This window comes from Chelonia mydas, chromosome 19 (assembly GCF_015237465.2).
Source record: "Chelonia mydas isolate rCheMyd1 chromosome 19, rCheMyd1.pri.v2, whole genome shotgun sequence".
NCBI classification, from domain to species: Eukaryota; Metazoa; Chordata; order Testudines; family Cheloniidae; genus Chelonia; species Chelonia mydas.
The window spans coordinates 11,265,098-11,280,985 of NC_051259.2; the positions used below are offsets into that span (position 1 = coordinate 11,265,098).

General features: G+C 55.0%; 1 protein-coding gene across 3 annotated transcripts; it reads left to right on the top strand.

Moving 5' to 3' along the window:
- Positions 1–610: 610 nt before the first annotated feature.
- RCC1 (regulator of chromosome condensation 1) lies at positions 611–13,761 on the top strand. 3 transcript variants are annotated; one of them, XM_037881891.2, is made up of 10 exons: positions 611–741; positions 3,308–3,392; positions 4,974–5,161; positions 6,166–6,345; positions 6,425–6,521; positions 7,290–7,412; positions 8,231–8,386; positions 9,552–9,671; positions 10,808–10,960; positions 11,940–13,761. In XM_037881891.2, the coding sequence occupies exons 2-10, from the start codon at positions 3,320–3,322 to the stop codon at positions 12,113–12,115; spliced, it is 1,266 nt and encodes a 421-aa protein (XP_037737819.1). In that variant the 5' UTR covers positions 611–741; positions 3,308–3,319; the 3' UTR covers positions 12,116–13,761. The 3 variants fall into 3 exon arrangements, with proteins under 3 accessions (XP_037737819.1, XP_043387904.1, XP_043387905.1); XM_043531969.1 differs by lacking the exon at positions 611–741 and adding an exon at positions 1,321–1,664; XM_043531970.1 differs by lacking the exons at positions 611–741; positions 6,166–6,345.
- Positions 13,762–15,888: the final 2,127 nt, after the last annotated feature.

Consider the following 15,888-nt stretch of genomic DNA (forward strand, 5'->3'; position numbering starts at 1 on the left):
TGGGCTTGGGCAAACGGCATTGATTAGAAGTTACAGAATGGTAAACATCTGACAAGCAAAACAAGGGCGCAAAAATTGAATTCTTAAAGTATAGGCCTTTGAATAATGTCCGTTCTTTGCAGTAGAGGTGTGGTTACTGGTTACGTGCCCAGTGCACCCTGTAAGCACTTGGGCACGTCCTTCATGCCATGTGTGCGATGAGTCCCGTGGAGTTCAGGGGCTGGAGCCTAAAGTTAAGCGTGTGCGCAGAATTTGCGCGCTGCTGCAATTGCATCTGCACAAGGCAGCTCCCGCCGCTGGGGCGGATCTTCGGGTCTGTCTGCGGGTCTCCAGCGAGGTCCGTCTGCCGGTCCAGTTGCAGAATTGGGGGCACACACCGCCAGACCCTGCAAAGCTGCCTACGCCGAGGAGTCCCACTGACATTGCCTCCGGCCCCCAACGCTGCAGCCGGGGGTGAGCGCGCGCAGGACCGGGCCCGTTAGCGCGCGCCTTGCACCACGCACGGCCCCCCTGCCCTGGCCCCAATTCACCGCGACTTCTCCCCCCCTCCTGGGGTTTCTAGCTCCCTCCCCGCGGCTTTCCCGCGCAGTGGCCAGCAGGGGTCGCTAGCACCAATTTCTGTCGCTCGCCCAGGAGGCCGGCAGGCGCTGGGGCTCTCCTCGCGCATGCTCCGGCTGCAGGGGGGTGGGGGGGCGCGCAGAGGACCGAGCGGGCCAGCCGGGGTGGCGGAGCAGCAGGGAGGTGAGAGCCCCGGTGCCGCTTCCCGCTCCCCCCCCCGCCCCGGGGTAGCCAGGGTGGAAGCGAGGCTCCGGGCTGGGGGATGCACCGATCCCCGCCCCCTGGGTCTCAGGCTCCCCCTCCCCGGTGGGGGGCCGAGGCCTGGGCCGGCCCCACGTGGCCGCCGCGCGGCTGTGTGCGAAGGTTCCACGCGTGGAACGCCGAGTGTCAGCCCGCGCGCGCGCCCCCCACCCCCGGCCGCGCGCCGAACGTTCCCCGGGAGCCGCTCGCGCAGCCCCCTCCCCCCGTCCTCCGGCGCGGCGCTGCGGCAGCGTGCGACAGGCAGGGCCCGGGCCAGCGCGGGAATTTCAAACCCCGGGGCAGCGGGGGGGCAGCTCGCGCGCCTTGCCAGCGTGCGGGGCCGCGCGCGGGGGACTAGTGGGCGCCGACCTGTCCTGGCTCCCTGCAGAGGGGAGCGTGCGGGGGGGGGAGGGGCCATCAGGCCCTTAATTCCTGGGGGGGGTTTGCAGGTTGGGACGGGGGGGGGGGGGCGTGTAATTCTCTGGGTGGCGCTGTCAGGGCTGGATGCGGGGTGGTTGTTGTGGCCTTGTCGATCCCAGGATATTGGCCAGACAAGGTGTGTGAGGTGCAGGAAAAGACACTGCCTCGCCCGCCTGCTCCTAAGGGTGTCACCCAGCAATGACGCTGCATGTGGGCAAAGCTCGGAGGGGTTTGCACATTGCATTGCGCTTTCTGGTTGCACCTTTGAAGCTTGGATTACTCCGGCATTTCTCCCTATCTCATCTGAACCTCTTTCCTTTTGTGCAATTTTTTTCAAATGTTGGTCACTGTGGAGAAAGCATTATGGCCACGCTCCACCCCAGGTATAGCTGCATTTCAGCAGTGGGTGGCATGATTTTTGTGGTGCGTGGAACTCGTATAGCCAGGTTAGTAAAATTGAGAACAAATTTTACATGGAGGACACCAAGTGAGCTAAAATTGTGCTGTATTGTATTGCGATGCCGGTGTCTTGGAGGATATCGCTTTGCACATATAACCTTGTACTTGGGGGTCTCAAAACGCTTTACAAACATGAAAGGGGATGCAGCATAAAATGATTATATTACTGAAACCTTCTATTTTTCACCTGTATTTCTAATAACATCTTACTTTGTTAAAACCGAGAATACTGGAAAAACGGAATCTCCTTTTCCCCCTTTATTCATTGTTTACATTCTACCTTTTGCTTAACTTGGGCAATGAAAACTGACTAACCACTTTCACTTGAATTTCTAGTCAGTTTCTTACTGCTAGCACAATACTGCAATCATAGAATCATAGAATATCAGGGTTGGAAGGGACCTCAGGAGATCATCTAGTCCAACCCCCTGCTCAAAGCAGGACCAATCCCCAATTTTTGCCCCAAATGGCCCCCTCAAGGATTGAACTAATGTTTGAGGTGTCAGCTCTGCCTGGGCCTCTTTAAGCAAATATTTTTGTGAAAATTTGTAAAAATACAGTTTTGGAAAACTCATCAAATGCACCCTAAATGTTGGGCCTAAAATCCTGAAGTGTCACTTTAAGCTTTTGTTAAGGTGTTAAAGTCCAGTGATTCCCTCTTACAGCCCTTGCTTGTGTGTGTCTTATCGCACTCAGGGGTTGTCAACCTTTTTTGGGCCGAGGCCCCCCCCAACATGCTACAAAAACGCCACAGCCCACCTGTGCCACAAGAGTTTTTCTGCATATCCAGTAGATTAAAAACCAGGACTGGTGTTAGGGCTTATCAAGCACGGCAGTTGCCTAGAGCCCCACGGTACAGGGGGCCCCACCAAAGCTAAGTTGTTTAGGCTTTGGCTTCCTGCCCTGGGCCCCAGTGAATCTAATGCTGGCCCTGCTCTCTGATTCATTTTGGCGGACCCCCAGAAACCTTCTCTTGGCCCCCCAGGGGGCCCCGGACCTCTGGTTGAGAACCACTGATTGCACTCATTTTAGATAGGGTTGTAGGATCAGGCCATAAAATTATAACAAAAAATATGATTCTAGAAAGCAGAAGTAGACTCTTGAAGTAGCGGGCTGTTTGTTTCTTTAACATCGTCTTCCTCCTCTTACGCTTTCAGATGTCGATATTTCACAAGTCACGGACTGTTGTAATGGGCTAATGGGTATTTTTAGGACTAAGGACTAATTGTCTCTGACCTCTCCTGTAGCAAGGGACCGGAAAGCAGTGTTTCTGGGAAATAGAGCCATGAAACAGTTGGGGGCTTTGACTTTCTGGGAATTCACAATTGCATCCGAGATGGATTAGTGGGTAGAATGGAGAAAAGTAAATTAGATTCTAAAAATTCCAGGTGGTTTTAGTGTAACAGTGGGATTTTCACAGTGGGCTAAGGTAATTAGACACCCAGCTCCCACTTCACTTTCATCTCCCAGAGGCCTCTTGCAAAACTCCAGTGTCAGTGATTTAGCAAAGAGAGGACTGGGGAGAACTTGACAGTGTCCCTTCAAAAGCTTGTGCTGTGCAATTTTCCTGCTTTTCTCCCAGACTCTGGGTTAGTGCATGTCTTAATGTGGAGTGTTTTCAATTGTTTAGCTCTATAGCAATATGCCGGGAAAGCGTGCTGCAAAGAAGAGCCCGACACCAGAAGAAGGGTCTCCCGAGAGGAAGAAGATTAAAGGTAAAGTGGCTCTTTTCAGGGTTTTGCACCTTCCTCTGAAACATTGAGGCTGGCTGGTGTGAGAGACAGGGTGCTGGACTAGATGGACCACAGGTCTGATCCAGTCTGACAATTCTTGGCCTTGTCTACAGTGAGGATTTGCCCAGAATTTCAGCCATCGCTGTGTCCGCACTGGTTCGACCTCTAGTGTAGACATTTTCAAGCCACAATATGCGCCAGTACAGTTTATCCCCGTGTGGAACCCGGATCACTGCTCCATGGATGTAGATCGTGGCTTTGTCTGTCTACACTAGAGTTTGAACAGATGCAGCTGTGTCATTTTGCTGGACACCAATGGCTGCAACTAGAGCAAATCCCATCGGGAACAAGGCCAAAGTGACTTTTCCTCTCCCGGTTCTGCAGTTTTTCTGGTTCTGATTGCTTCCTATCATTCAATGGGTGTTCGCTGCCGGTCAGCATCAGAAATGGCATCTTCCAGAAGCGTGCAGTACTGCAAATTGCCCTTTTCCCGGAGCTTGACTCCCTGCACACCTTGGGTTGTCTTCTGGTTTGTACTGTGCGTGCGGTTAACAACAGGGGAAGATGGCGAGGGTGCAGTTCGTGCTTTGCAATTCTGCTTTACGCCGGGAGACTTTAATTTTTTTTTTTTTTTTTAAAAGGTCCCATTTTCAATTCATGCTTGGGAGGTTTCTGTGGACGAGAAGGGTCTTCTGGCTGTGCCTTGGGAGGCTGCGATTAGAGGTTATGTTGCTTTTGAGTGGGTTAGTTCAGTTTGTGTGGAGGACACTGAGGACCTCCGAGAACGCTGGGTGATGCTGCCCCAAAGCGACAGGTTTCTTTACTCCTCACTCCAACCACATGTGAACGGCTTTTATTTTTTTATTGCATTCAGGCATGCGATAGACTAAATTACAATCCAGCGCAAAGATAATTTCACTCCCCACGCAGCCTTTCTCTTCAAAGTCAAGTCTTCTCTGTCGACACCTCCTTCACACGCCAAGAAACGATACAGGCTTCACATTGCTAGGGCTTTCTTTTGACTCTTGCTTTAATAGTAGATGTAAGCAGGGGGGGAGAGTTGTGTCAAAATGTTGATGTAGGATAAGCTGTGGCCAGCCCGAAGAGGTTGAGAAACTCTGGACTAAATAACAAAGACGCCAAGCACTTCTAGAGCCCCTGCCCCCCAAGGATCTGCAAGCAGCTTGCTCTGAATCCTTCCACCCTTCTTTGAGGAGGGGGAATTGTATTCCCATTGTATGGATGGTGACTCTGAAGCAAGGCAGGGCGTGGGCTGACTTGCCCAAGGTCTTTCGGTGAGTCAGATGCAGGAGAACCCCAGGAGTCCAGACATGCTGCTGCTTAAATATGAACCCTCCCGTGGGGTTCGTGCGAGGGACTGTCGGTCTCATGAGCTCAGCGCAGGTTGCAATGGGAAGGCCAGCACGATAGCTGTCTGTTGCTGAGCCAGCCCCTTGTTCTGGGAGCTTTGGGAAGGACGTCTTGACTGCCGTGATATTGCATGAGCGTGAATCTGGCCTCTCGCTTATCAAGTGTTTTCCCCCTCTGTCTCCTGTGCTCCAGTCTGCCATTCATCACACCGGACAGAGCCTGGACTGGTGCTGACACTGGGACAGGGGGACGTCGGGCAGCTGGGCCTGGGAGAGGATGTGATGGAACGGAAGAGGCCAGCCCTGGTGCAGCTGCCCGAGAAGATCGTCCAGGCAGAAGCAGGGGGGATGCACACCGTCTGCCTTAGCGAGACGGGCAAAGTGAGTCTGCGGCACCTTTATCCGAGTCTGATCGCGGGAAAGGAGTGAGGACATGAAATCGAATGGGGGGAGGGGGCGCTCATTTGGGTGACTCGTTGAGCAGATTGACTGAGATGTTGGACTGAAAGCGCAGTCTTAATTACTGTTCTTGTGCAATGGGTCAAAACCCTTTGGAACCTCCCCCCCAAACAGGTTCCTTGCTCCAGAGTCTCTCTGATTAAAGGGCCAGCACGTTACCGTGATCTCACTCTGCAGCCTTCTGACCTTCCATAGCTTCTGGTCAGAACCTGGACGCTTAGAGTGTCGGGAGGGGGCTGTCCTGGGGTCCCTCGCTCTGAGCAGCAGATTGTGGCGTGCAGCGAGGGAGCTGTAGTTGGTAAAATTCCTGGGTTTGAAATGAACCGTGCAGGGGGAACCTGCCGCTGTACGACTCCAGCTGTTAACATTGTGCTGTATCTGGCCTGGTGGTAAGCAGCGCCATGGGACAGCTCTGTGATCATAGAATATCAGGGTTGGAAGGGACCTCAGGAGGTCATCTAGTCCTCGGGTTCAGAGAGCATCAAGAGAGAGTTGTCTCTGCTCCCCAGGCAGATCCTCTTGTGTGAGATCTTGGAAACCACATGGTCTTTCTGCCCAGCAGGGACATTAAAGGTCTCCTAATACCTTCCAGGAGAGGGGGCGCTTGCCCCGAGTCCTTGCCCAGAGTTCCCCCTTCCTCACCAGTACGCTGCGGCGTGTCGACTTCCTCCCGCCAGCAGTGACTGTTTCCTTGACCTTGTAAGCCTCTAACTTTTAAAGTGCTTTGAGATGAAAGGGGCGACCTCCCTCACCCTCCAACTGCGGCTTCTGAGACTAACGCATCCCCCTCGGCTGGGAGCTGGCGGCTGAGCTCCCTGCCAGCTGCCCTACGCGTGTGGTCATTAGAGCCAGGTGGGTTCTCCTGCACTGGCTTTGTCCTCCTTGCTCTGGGCCCCTTTCCCACCGTGAGATGTTTCCATTTCCAGATCTACTCCTTTGGCTGCAACGACGAAGGTGCCCTGGGACGCGACACCTCCGAGGAGGGCTCAGAGACCACCCCGGGGCTGGTGGAGCTGCAGGAGAAGGTGGTGCAGGTGTCTGCCGGCGATAGTCACACAGCAGCGCTGACGGAGGACGGCAGGGTCTTCCTCTGGGGCTCTTTCCGGGTATGCGAGCTGTGCCGGCTCGGGGAGCTCTGCTGCATCTTCCCGGGCTTTGCCACTAAACGTCTCTCTCTCCGTCCAGGATAACAATGGAGTCATCGGTTTGCTGGAGCCCATGAAGAAGAGTGCCCTTCCCGTACCACTGCAGCTAGATGTGCCTGTCCTTAAAATAGTCTCAGGTGAGCGAGGGCTCGGTGCGCAGGTGACTCAGGCTGATGGACAAGCCGCTAACCCTGCTCCAGCAGCCGTGACAAAATCAGGCCCAGAATAAACCGGGTTAGTTGATCTTTTTCTACCAGCTGCAGAAGGCTGTTCCCTCCCCTCCGCCAGCCCAGTGCGCGCCGCCTGTCCTACCCCGGACTGGCCGTTAATAATAATAGGTTCTCGGTGCAGTCTCTCTGCAAGCACTTTGCAAATGTGAACTAACGAATCCTTGCGGAGTAGGAGTATTGTCCCTCTCGTGGGTGGGGAAACTGAGGTAGGGCAGGTAAGGGACTTTTCCACGGTGTAGATGGGGAGTCATCAGTGACTCTAGTCGTACTGTTTCCTGTGCCACCGTTTTGGGGGTGGTTAGGACTCAGCTGATGTCCATGTGTGGGTTGGGGTCAGATGGGGGAGGTGGCTTGGTGCTTGGGGTTGGTAAGGGAGCAAATAACGCAGGGAATTAGCATTAGATGCCAATAGAAACTGTCCTCTTGCTGGTCCAGGGTTAGTGCAGGGCGTAAAACTCCTGGGGCTCTTACCAAGTTCATACTTGGTACGCTTTAACGTGGGACTTCAACGCTCAAGGCTTTAGCGTGGGACTTGACGTGCGAGGCTTGTTCTCCGGCAATCTCCCAGTGTTACCCAGCCGTGCTGCTGGCCCCGGGGAGGGGTACCAGGGGCGGGCACGCAGCACGGGGATCGGTGTCCCAAGGCTGGTGCTAGCCCTCTCTCCGTCCCCGCAGGGAACGATCACTTAGTCCTGCTGACCGTGGACGGGGACCTGTACACATGTGGCTGTGGCGAGCAGGGCCAGCTGGGAAGGGTGCCGGAGCTCTTTGCCAACCGGGGAGGAAGGAAAGGCTTACGTGAGTTGCTCTTGATGCCGCGAGGGGGATACGTGCTGGTGGGGCCCCTTGAGCCAGTGCCTGCTAGGACACTACGGGCTAGGGGGGTTATAGACACTGATGTCCTCCCCGAGCCAGGCTGGGACATGGGCTCGCTGAGTAGGGAGGCGCAGAAGCTGGCTGGACTGCAGTCTCCAGGGTGCCAAGCTGGCTGCTTTTGCCGGAGCTAAGCTCCCTGGCACATGCTGTTGGTGATGATTCCTCCTGCCCTGGGAGCTACACCCCCCCCGTAACAGGTGGAAACGCTCGGCCCCGAGCTGGGGAGATGAGCTGGTTCGATGGCAGCCCTGTCCTGCTGGGGGCTGGCTGAGTGACTCTTTGGTGGCAATGAAACAGGATAGATCAGAGGCAGGGGGGTGGGTTTGCAGCGCTGCCGGAGGGCAGTACACGTGGGCAAGTCTCTCTTATACCAGCTGACTCCTCTGTCGGCGAGGAGAGGGTATTGGGCAGCCCCTGCTGGCTCCGCGAGGGCTACCAAGTTTCTTTTTAGACAAGCGGCTTGAGTTGTTCAGTCTCCAGATCCCTGGTGTGGGGCAAAGGAGGGCTGGGTGCTGACGGATGAGCCTGTGGGGGGACTTCCACCCCACAGAGCACCAGGAGACTAAGGCCCCAAGAGGGGGCACTGTCCAGCTTGGAGTGACACTGTGCTTGACTGACTGAAGCACTTGAAAGGCCAGCCAGGCTTGTCGTCCCCCCCCCCCGCCCCCAGATGTGTCTGTGGGGAGGGCACCTGTCCCTGGCTCTCCTTGCTGCAGTCTGCTCTCTCGTCTCCCATGTAGAACGACTGCTCGTGCCTCAGCGTGTTCCTCTCAAGGGGAGAAGTGGCAAGGGCCGGGTGCGCTTCCAGGACGCCTTCTGCGGGGCGTACTTCACCTTTGCTGTCACCCAGGAGGGCCATGTTTACGGCTTCGGCCTCTCGAACTACCACCAGCTGGGTGAGGTGTTGTCTGTGTTCCGCGCTAGGCGCTGTACGTGTGCACAGTGAGAGAATCTCCAGGTAGACGCCTGGGGCGGAGGGGAGAAAGGGAGTGATGTCTCACCGAGGGGGAAGTGGGGTGCAGAGAGACAAAGTGACTTGCCCAAGGTCACGCATGGGAGTGTGTAGCAGAGCTGGGGAAAGAATCCAGGCCTCCTGAGCCCCATCCAGCGCCTTGACCACGGACCAGCCTTCCTCTCTGCCCCCGCTGTTCAAGCATTGAGTCGAGCGTAATTGGCTAATGAAGGAAAACGCCAAACTATCTAGCTGGGCCCCAGCAAGCCGGGCGCGCCCACTGCTCTGGCTTTGTGTAACGCTTTCCAAAGTGTCCGGGTGTGGCCAGGCTGCTGGGATCTTTAATAGCTCCCCTGTGGGCTGTGTCCCTGCCCCTGACCGCAGAGGGGCTGGGTGGTCTTTCTCGCCTCAGAGGGACCTGTCCATTGAGAAAGTGCTGAATTTTCGGGCTGTCCCACGGCAACCATTGAATTCACTGCGAGAAGATGTTCAAGGCCGGGCCCTCCCGCAGCATTGGTAGGTCCTGTGCCCTGCTAAATGCTCTGTCCCGTCCGTGCGTGGTCGGTCCTGGTGGCAGAAGAAAGGTGCCATTAAAGCAAGGGGCCTGCTTGCATCCTGCTCCCTGACATGGTAGGAAGCCGGGCTTCATGGCACAGTTGGGGTAGATGAGAAGGCTCCTTCCGGCGCTGCTAACTCCACATGGGGCCTGTTCCCATATCTGGGCACCGATGCTCTCAGCTCCTCGGACCTCCAGGAGCACGTATTTGGAAGCAATGCAGGTGACTCTCTCTGGGGATTTCTTACTGTACCAGGCTCTTGTCAAGCACCCCCTTCCTCCCAGGTGTACCCTAAAAGCCCACTGGTTTTAGCAGAGGTTTTGCATGGCACAGGGCCTGTGCATTTAATAACAGCTGCAGGATACAGAACAGGTGGGACATTCTTGGATTGTCTCCTGATGGTCCCCGTCCAGGCTAAGCACCGTGGATTAAGTCTCGTGGTGTAGTGCGTCCGTTCTCCTGCAGCGGGCTTGGGGGTGACCTGCCGGCTGCGGGCGGGGCGTCTGCTCACCTGTCTCTGACTTCCTTGGCTTTCGTTGTCCCCCCTTGCAGGGACGCAGGACACCGAGCCCTGCTTTGCTCCCCAGAATCTGACATCCTTCAAGAACTCCACCAAGTCCTGGGTGGGGTTTTCGGGCGGCCAGCACCACACGGTGTGCATGGACTCGGAAGGTGAGTGGGGCAGCTGCTTGTGGACCAAAGGGGGGCAGGGGTCCGCAGTTCTTTGGTTTTGGGCCGCTGTCTCCCAGCGCCAGGGCACTGGGATTGGGGTGACGGTTGAGCCTAAGATCCTTGGCATTCATGAGGTCGTGGGCAGCTCTGTGCTGAGCGGGTACGTGGGTTGTGGCTGCCGCTGGGATGTTCAGCATAGTCCATGGTGAAGGGGACTTTTCGGTCTCTTGCCTAGCAAGGTTGTGGGAATCACACCTGGCTTTTCTGTCACACTTTTCACCCGTAGCTCTCAAGTGCTTTACAAAGGAGGTCAGTGTCCTTATCCCAATTTTACAGGTGGGTAAACTGAGGGATGGAGGGGGTGGGGGGGACTTGCCCAGGTCACCAGGAATAGAGCCCGGGTCTCCAGAGTGCCAGTTCAGTGCACTATCCACTAGACCGCGCTACCTCTCTGGTAAATGAGAGGACACCATGCTGCAGTCCCAACGTTGATTGCATTACGTACAGAATCACAAAAGGCTCATGGATGCTGCTAATAACCAGAAATAAGTAACTGCTCCTAGTGCAGGAGGGCCTTGGCTTGGCTGGATCTGTGTGTCAGAGAGCAAGAAGCTTGATGGGGGGCTTGTGAGGCCCATACAGACACACAGACCCTTCTCCCACCCCCCCTCCCCCCCAAGTGCTTCATGCCCTTGGCCTTCCCCAAAAGACCAGGTTCAGCGCAAGCAAAGACTGAAGTCCTCCTCCTAACTCCGGTTGCACATGTCCCGAGAACGCAGCTCATCTCTCTGTAGCAGGCAGTGGGGGTGGGACAGGGCTGAGCAAATACGGGAATCAGGAGCAACTTCTTGGCTTTGGACCCTGGCATCTAAGCGGGTGTCGGTCTCCATCTTGTGTCCTCTCACCATGGCTCAGTTTGCACGCTGCTGGCCTGGAGCGGTCTGCAGGCTGCGGGGTTCCACACGGGGCAATTCGGGGAAGGAATAATGGCTGAGATTAGCCAGATCTGACTGGCAGGGGGCCAGACGTATGTGGGGTGACCGAGGTAGGTACCCAAGTGATGTAAATTCTATGCATCCGGGGTGGTCTTGGCTCCCGAGGAGTAATGTGTCTTTTGCCTGTCCCGCCTGTGCCAGGGAAAGCCTACAGCCTGGGCAGGGCAGAGTACGGCCGGTTAGGGCTTGGAGAAGGGGCAGAAGAGAAGAGCATGCCCACCCCCATCCCGGAGCTGCCAAGCGTCTCCTCCATCGCCTGCGGGGCGTCTGTTGGCTATGCTGTTACCCAGGAAGGTAAGTGGAGGGGGTGGGGGTGGCTCTGTGAGTAACACGCGACTATGGAGCCTAGTCAGTTAGCGCCTCCGTTCGGATGCCAGGAATGCAGCTAATACCTGTCCCTACCTGGCTGGCAAGCAGCGATGGGCTGTGACAGCCCCCCAGGCTAAAATCCTCAAGCCAGGGAAGCTATGGGCTTTCCCACCCGCCCGCTGAGCCCGAGCCTTGATCCACAGACCCCCGGGAGAAGTGGGGGGGGGGGGAGACCCACGCAATCCTGACCCATCGTGCTGAGGGTGGACGAGGCAGATCTTTGCAGGATAGACACCAGTATGCGGGGAGCCGAGACTGAGACAGTCGAATTGCTACGTACCCCCGGCTCCCCAGCCGTCAGCCAACAAGGTTAATAACAACCCTGTCCCTGCCTGGCCTGGATTAGAACCACCGACCTAGAGGGGAAAGACTCCATATCCTGTTACTAACCCAGTTCCCCTGCAGAACAGCCCCTGGTGGTGGGTGGCGGGCACCCTGGCGCTGCATGCCGTTTGCACGCAGTTCGAGCTGGGCAAAGGCTGCAAAAATATCTTTCTGTGAAGGCGCTGTTTATAAAGGGTCAGTGGGGAAACTGGACATGCGCACTGGGTGTTAGAAGTGGCTCCAAGCCGCCTGTTGGATCCCCCCAGCAATTGATTAACCACATATGAAACCACCTCTGGTTCATTTAGTTACCCTTTCTGAATGGAGCCTTCGTGTGAAGAAAAGCCAGTATTAATCTGGAGTCTCGGCCTCGCCGTTCCCTGCAGCATCCGCGGGGCCGAGTCCTGGCAACACGAGTGCTCACAGGAAGCTAACGCTCTGCCCGCGCCCAAGTGCTGGGTTCGAAAGCCACTTCCCCTCCTCGCCCCAGGAACCCGCTCGGATCTGTCCGTGCTACGGGCACGCAGCACGGCCTCCAGCGTTGGGTGGGCAATCAGCGCCTGTCCTTGTCTGTCTTCAGGGCGAGCGTTTGCTTGGGGCATGGGCACCAACTACCAGCTGGGCACAGGGGAAGAGGAGGACGTCTGGAGCCCCGTGGAGATGACTGGCAAGCAGCTGGAGAATCGTGTCGTCCTGTCTGTGTCCAGTGGGGGGCAGCACACCGTCTTGCTGGTCAGAGAAAAGGAGCAGAGTTGATGACGAAGCATTGTGCAGCAGTAATGCTGGGGACGCCCCCCCACCTCCGAGTGGCTCAGGGGTGGGGTTTGGGAGACTGGCCTCTGGTAGTTTCCTGAGACCTTCTGATTTGTCTACAGAGTTGTGGGGGGAAGCCCCCCAACTGACACCAGCTGCCTCTTACTCTAATCCCAGGGGCAGAGTCTGCATGGCTGGAGTGTGGCTTTTCAGAGACACCTTTCCCCTCTGGAAGCGTGCGGCTTTGCTGGTGTATTCAGGGCTCACTTCCTCCTCCTCCTTTTCCTCCTCCTCCCCGCTTGGTCACCCCCGAAGCTGATTTACCAGCGTGATGGCAAAGTGGGTTCCCCACCGTTTTAAACAATTCCGGGCCCAGCCACGCTGGCATTCCCCTTTATACGCAACAGGACTTGGGTGTCTCAAACTTTTTAAGGCCACAGCACCCGAAAGCCAAATTCCCCAGTCCCTGTCTTCCCCTCCTCCCATTTCCTTAGCGCTCTCCCGCGGGCCTCGTGTGATTTGAGTCACTTTTATGTATCTGTTGGCCGAGTCTCTTTTTACTGTAGATATCCGAGGCCGGCCATCCGTCCCCCAGCTCCTTCCCTCTGCTTGCATGATTTGCTAGCCGGTGTGATCACAGCGGACGTGCCTCTCAGAGCAGCGTAAGGTCCGGAGGCAGAGGATCTAACCTGGGGAGGGGTGTAGGGCAGATGGGTGGGAGGAAGTGTTCTGGTCTCTCCTGGGAGGTTTTCTAATGTCACCTGAACTGTGACTCAGGCCCAACTCCTCAGCCGGGAGTCTCTGAAGTCAGTCTCTGAAATCCTTGTTTAAGTTCTTAAGTAGCTGGCCTCGGTTTTAGCTGCAAAATGCTGAGCGATCTGGAGTTCCCTTGGAAGTTGGGAGCGTTCAAGACCTTTGCAAATCAGACCACTTTCGAAGAGCAACCCCGGACGCTTGCATTTGAATACATTGTCTTAGACTAAACCCTGCAGGTGCGTGAAGTTTTGAGCAAATCATTTGTCTAGTCAAATCGTTCCATTTCCCTAGCGGATGCAGACAAAAGCTAGGAAGAGGCATGGTTTCACATCGCTGAACTCCCTCTTGTGTCCACCTGCTTTTAGAATTGCAATGGCCGGTCTTCACTCCCTGTATCCATCGGCTTTGGAGACTTTCAGCAAGAGAACGGTTTTGTTGTTGGCTTTTTGTTTGTACTCTTTTGTGCCCTCCCCTCCCCCGAGTTAGGGTTTTAATTTGCTACATAGGCCTTGAAGAGGAGGAAGAGAAACCAATTCCAACTATGCATTAGATCACTCAAAGTAACCAGCCTGATTTAGTACTTTGGATGATTGTGTGTGTGTCTAATTAGCTAGGCCATCTACCCCTCTCCCACTCTGTCTTCTGCAGCTGCATTCCAAACACCTTGAATAAGAACCGCGGTTCTGCAAAGAACTGTTTTATATGTTAAGTTATAGCAATATCAAGGAGGGAACAGGGAAATTGTACAATGGCTCATATAATAATTTTGGTTTTTTTTTGTTTTGTTTTTTTTTTAAGAAAAAAAGAATTTAAAAATATTTTGCAGGGTGAGTGGGGAAGAGAGGCAGGAAACTGTAAAGTTTTAACATTTGGAATAAATCGAGTTTTGATAACCCCTAGTGTGGCTCATTGCTGAAGAGGAGAGATGTCTTGGTTTAATTTGGAATGTTTTTCTGCGTCTCTCGGGCCCTGTGAAATGCTGGGAGACTAACCCAGAGCAGTTGGCTTTGTTTTACTACCCTGGGCAGCTGCTTTTCAAATACGAATTTTTAAATTGTAGCACAGAATAATACATCTAACAATATTTTCTCTTCTTTGGGTATCTTTAGGGTGCCCATCATGGCGCTGTCTGGGTACCAGGGCTCCTCTAACTCTCCCGTGCAATCTGTGTTCGTGCAGCTGAGAACCAGGCCCGGTTCCAGTTCCTTCTGCCACAAACCGAGCCTTCTGCAGCACCTTTCCTAGCTGGTCTGAACGAAATATTCCTATCCAAACTTGCCCCTGGGTTGAGCAGTAGTGTGCCCTAGAGGTGAGGGCAGGGCTTGGGAGTCAGGACTCCTGGCATGGCAGAAAGGCAGGTGTGGGCCCTGTGTGTTTTGAGGTTGGTTGTGTATTGCAGGAATGCCTAGGAGCCTCAGTGATGGATCGGGACTTCATTGCGCTCGGCGCTGTACAGACCCAGAACAAAGATGGTCCCTCCCTCAGAGTTTGCAGTCTGGGTCTGACGGTGTTAGCACCTAATTGGATAATGCTTGCTGCCCTGCGCTTTAACCCAATAGATGCCACTTCCTCCCCAACCCACGAGCTTGTCCAGTGCCCGTGTGCTCGTGAGAGAAGGCACCCAATCCCGCCTTGACAGGTGCTTCGCTTTCAGTCTGACCTACGGCTGCTTCTAACGCTGGTGCCCCCGCCCATCAATGGGCTTAAGAAATGCACTTCTCGCTGCAGGGCAGGTGGGAAGCTGGGGAGTCATTTATTTTTAAACAGGTGTCAGAAAAATACCTAGCCACTTATAGGGGTGAACCCTGCCCTTCTTCCCCCTTGGCCGTAGTGTCTTTCTGCTTTCAAGTGATGGATTAATGATGCTTCCTAAAGCCCCCGGGGTGCCTGGTCTCTGTACACATTTCTGGTGCTGCTTCTCGGAAAGGTTGAACTCGTTGCTGGTGGAAGGAAAAACATATTTTTATTTCCCCCCCCCCCCCCCCCGCCCTCCCAGTTGCTCAACCCCAGCTCTGAACTGGCTGCTTCAAGGGAGAGTCTGCCCAGTGCAGCGTGGGGAAAGCAACGAGCTCCTCATGAACCAGAGAGACTAGAGTGCCTGGTGTCGCAAGCCAGCTCCGCCGCGGCCCCCAGGATGAGCTGCCAGCCAGGCGTGTGGCTGCTGGGCTGGGGTGTCAGTGATCTCCGCTCCCCGTCCGGTGCAGCGGGGGTATCGGCAGCACTGGGGCAGGCAAAGCTGGGAGCTGTTGGCTACAGCACGAATCTTCCCAGCAAGCCCCGGTCACTAAAAAAGCAAATCCAGCCCAAGCTGCCATTATGTCCCTGAATTACTGTTCTGTAAGCTCCAGTCTGCCTCCTTCAGTCACCCCCACCCCAAACTTCTTGGCTAGCTCCCCCTGGCCCCTCCAGATCCACTTCATCCCCCTTGTTTTTAAAAACCTCCTGAAACTTGCACCAGCCCATCCGCTTGGCCACGTCCCTCTCTGATCACCAAGCGTGAGCCTCCTTTCTCTGCCAGATCATAGAATCATAGAATATCAGGGTTGGAAGGGACCTCAGGAGGTCATCTACTCCAACCCCCTGCTCAAAGCAGGACCAATCCCCAACTAAATCATCCCAACCAGGGCTTTGTCAAGCCTGACCTTAAAAACTTTTAAGGAAGGAGATTCCACCACCTCCCTAGGTAACCCATTCCAGTGCTTCACCACCCTCCTAGTGAAAAAGTTTTTCCTAATATCCAACCTAACCCTCCCCCACTGCAACTTGAGACCATTACTCCTTGTTCTGTCATCTGGTACCACTGAGAACAGTCTAGAGCCATCCTCTTTGGAACCCCCTTTCAGGTAGTTGAAAGCAGCTATCAAATCCCCCCTCATTCTTCTCTTCCGCAGACTAAACAATCTCATTTCCCTCAGCCTCTCCTCATAAGTCATGTGTTCCACTCCCCTAATCATTTTTGTTGCTCTCCGCTGGACGTTTTCCAATTTTTCCACATCCTTGTAGTATGGGGCCCAAAACTG

What these genes read in the sequence shown, in the direction of transcription:
- RCC1 (XM_037881891.2), top strand. Translation starts at nt 3,320, where the DNA reads ATGCCGGGAAAGCGTGCTGCAAAGAAGAGCCCGACACCAGAAGAAGGG. An exon ending in GCCTTAGCGAGACGGGCAAA is followed by an intron (nt 5,162 to 6,165) that starts GTGAGTCTGCGG and finishes TTCCATTTCCAG; the next exon opens with ATCTACTCCTTTGGCTGCAA. An exon ending in CTCGAACTACCACCAGCTGG is followed by an intron (nt 8,387 to 9,551) that starts GTGAGGTGTTGT and finishes CCCCCCTTGCAG; the next exon opens with GGACGCAGGACACCGAGCCC.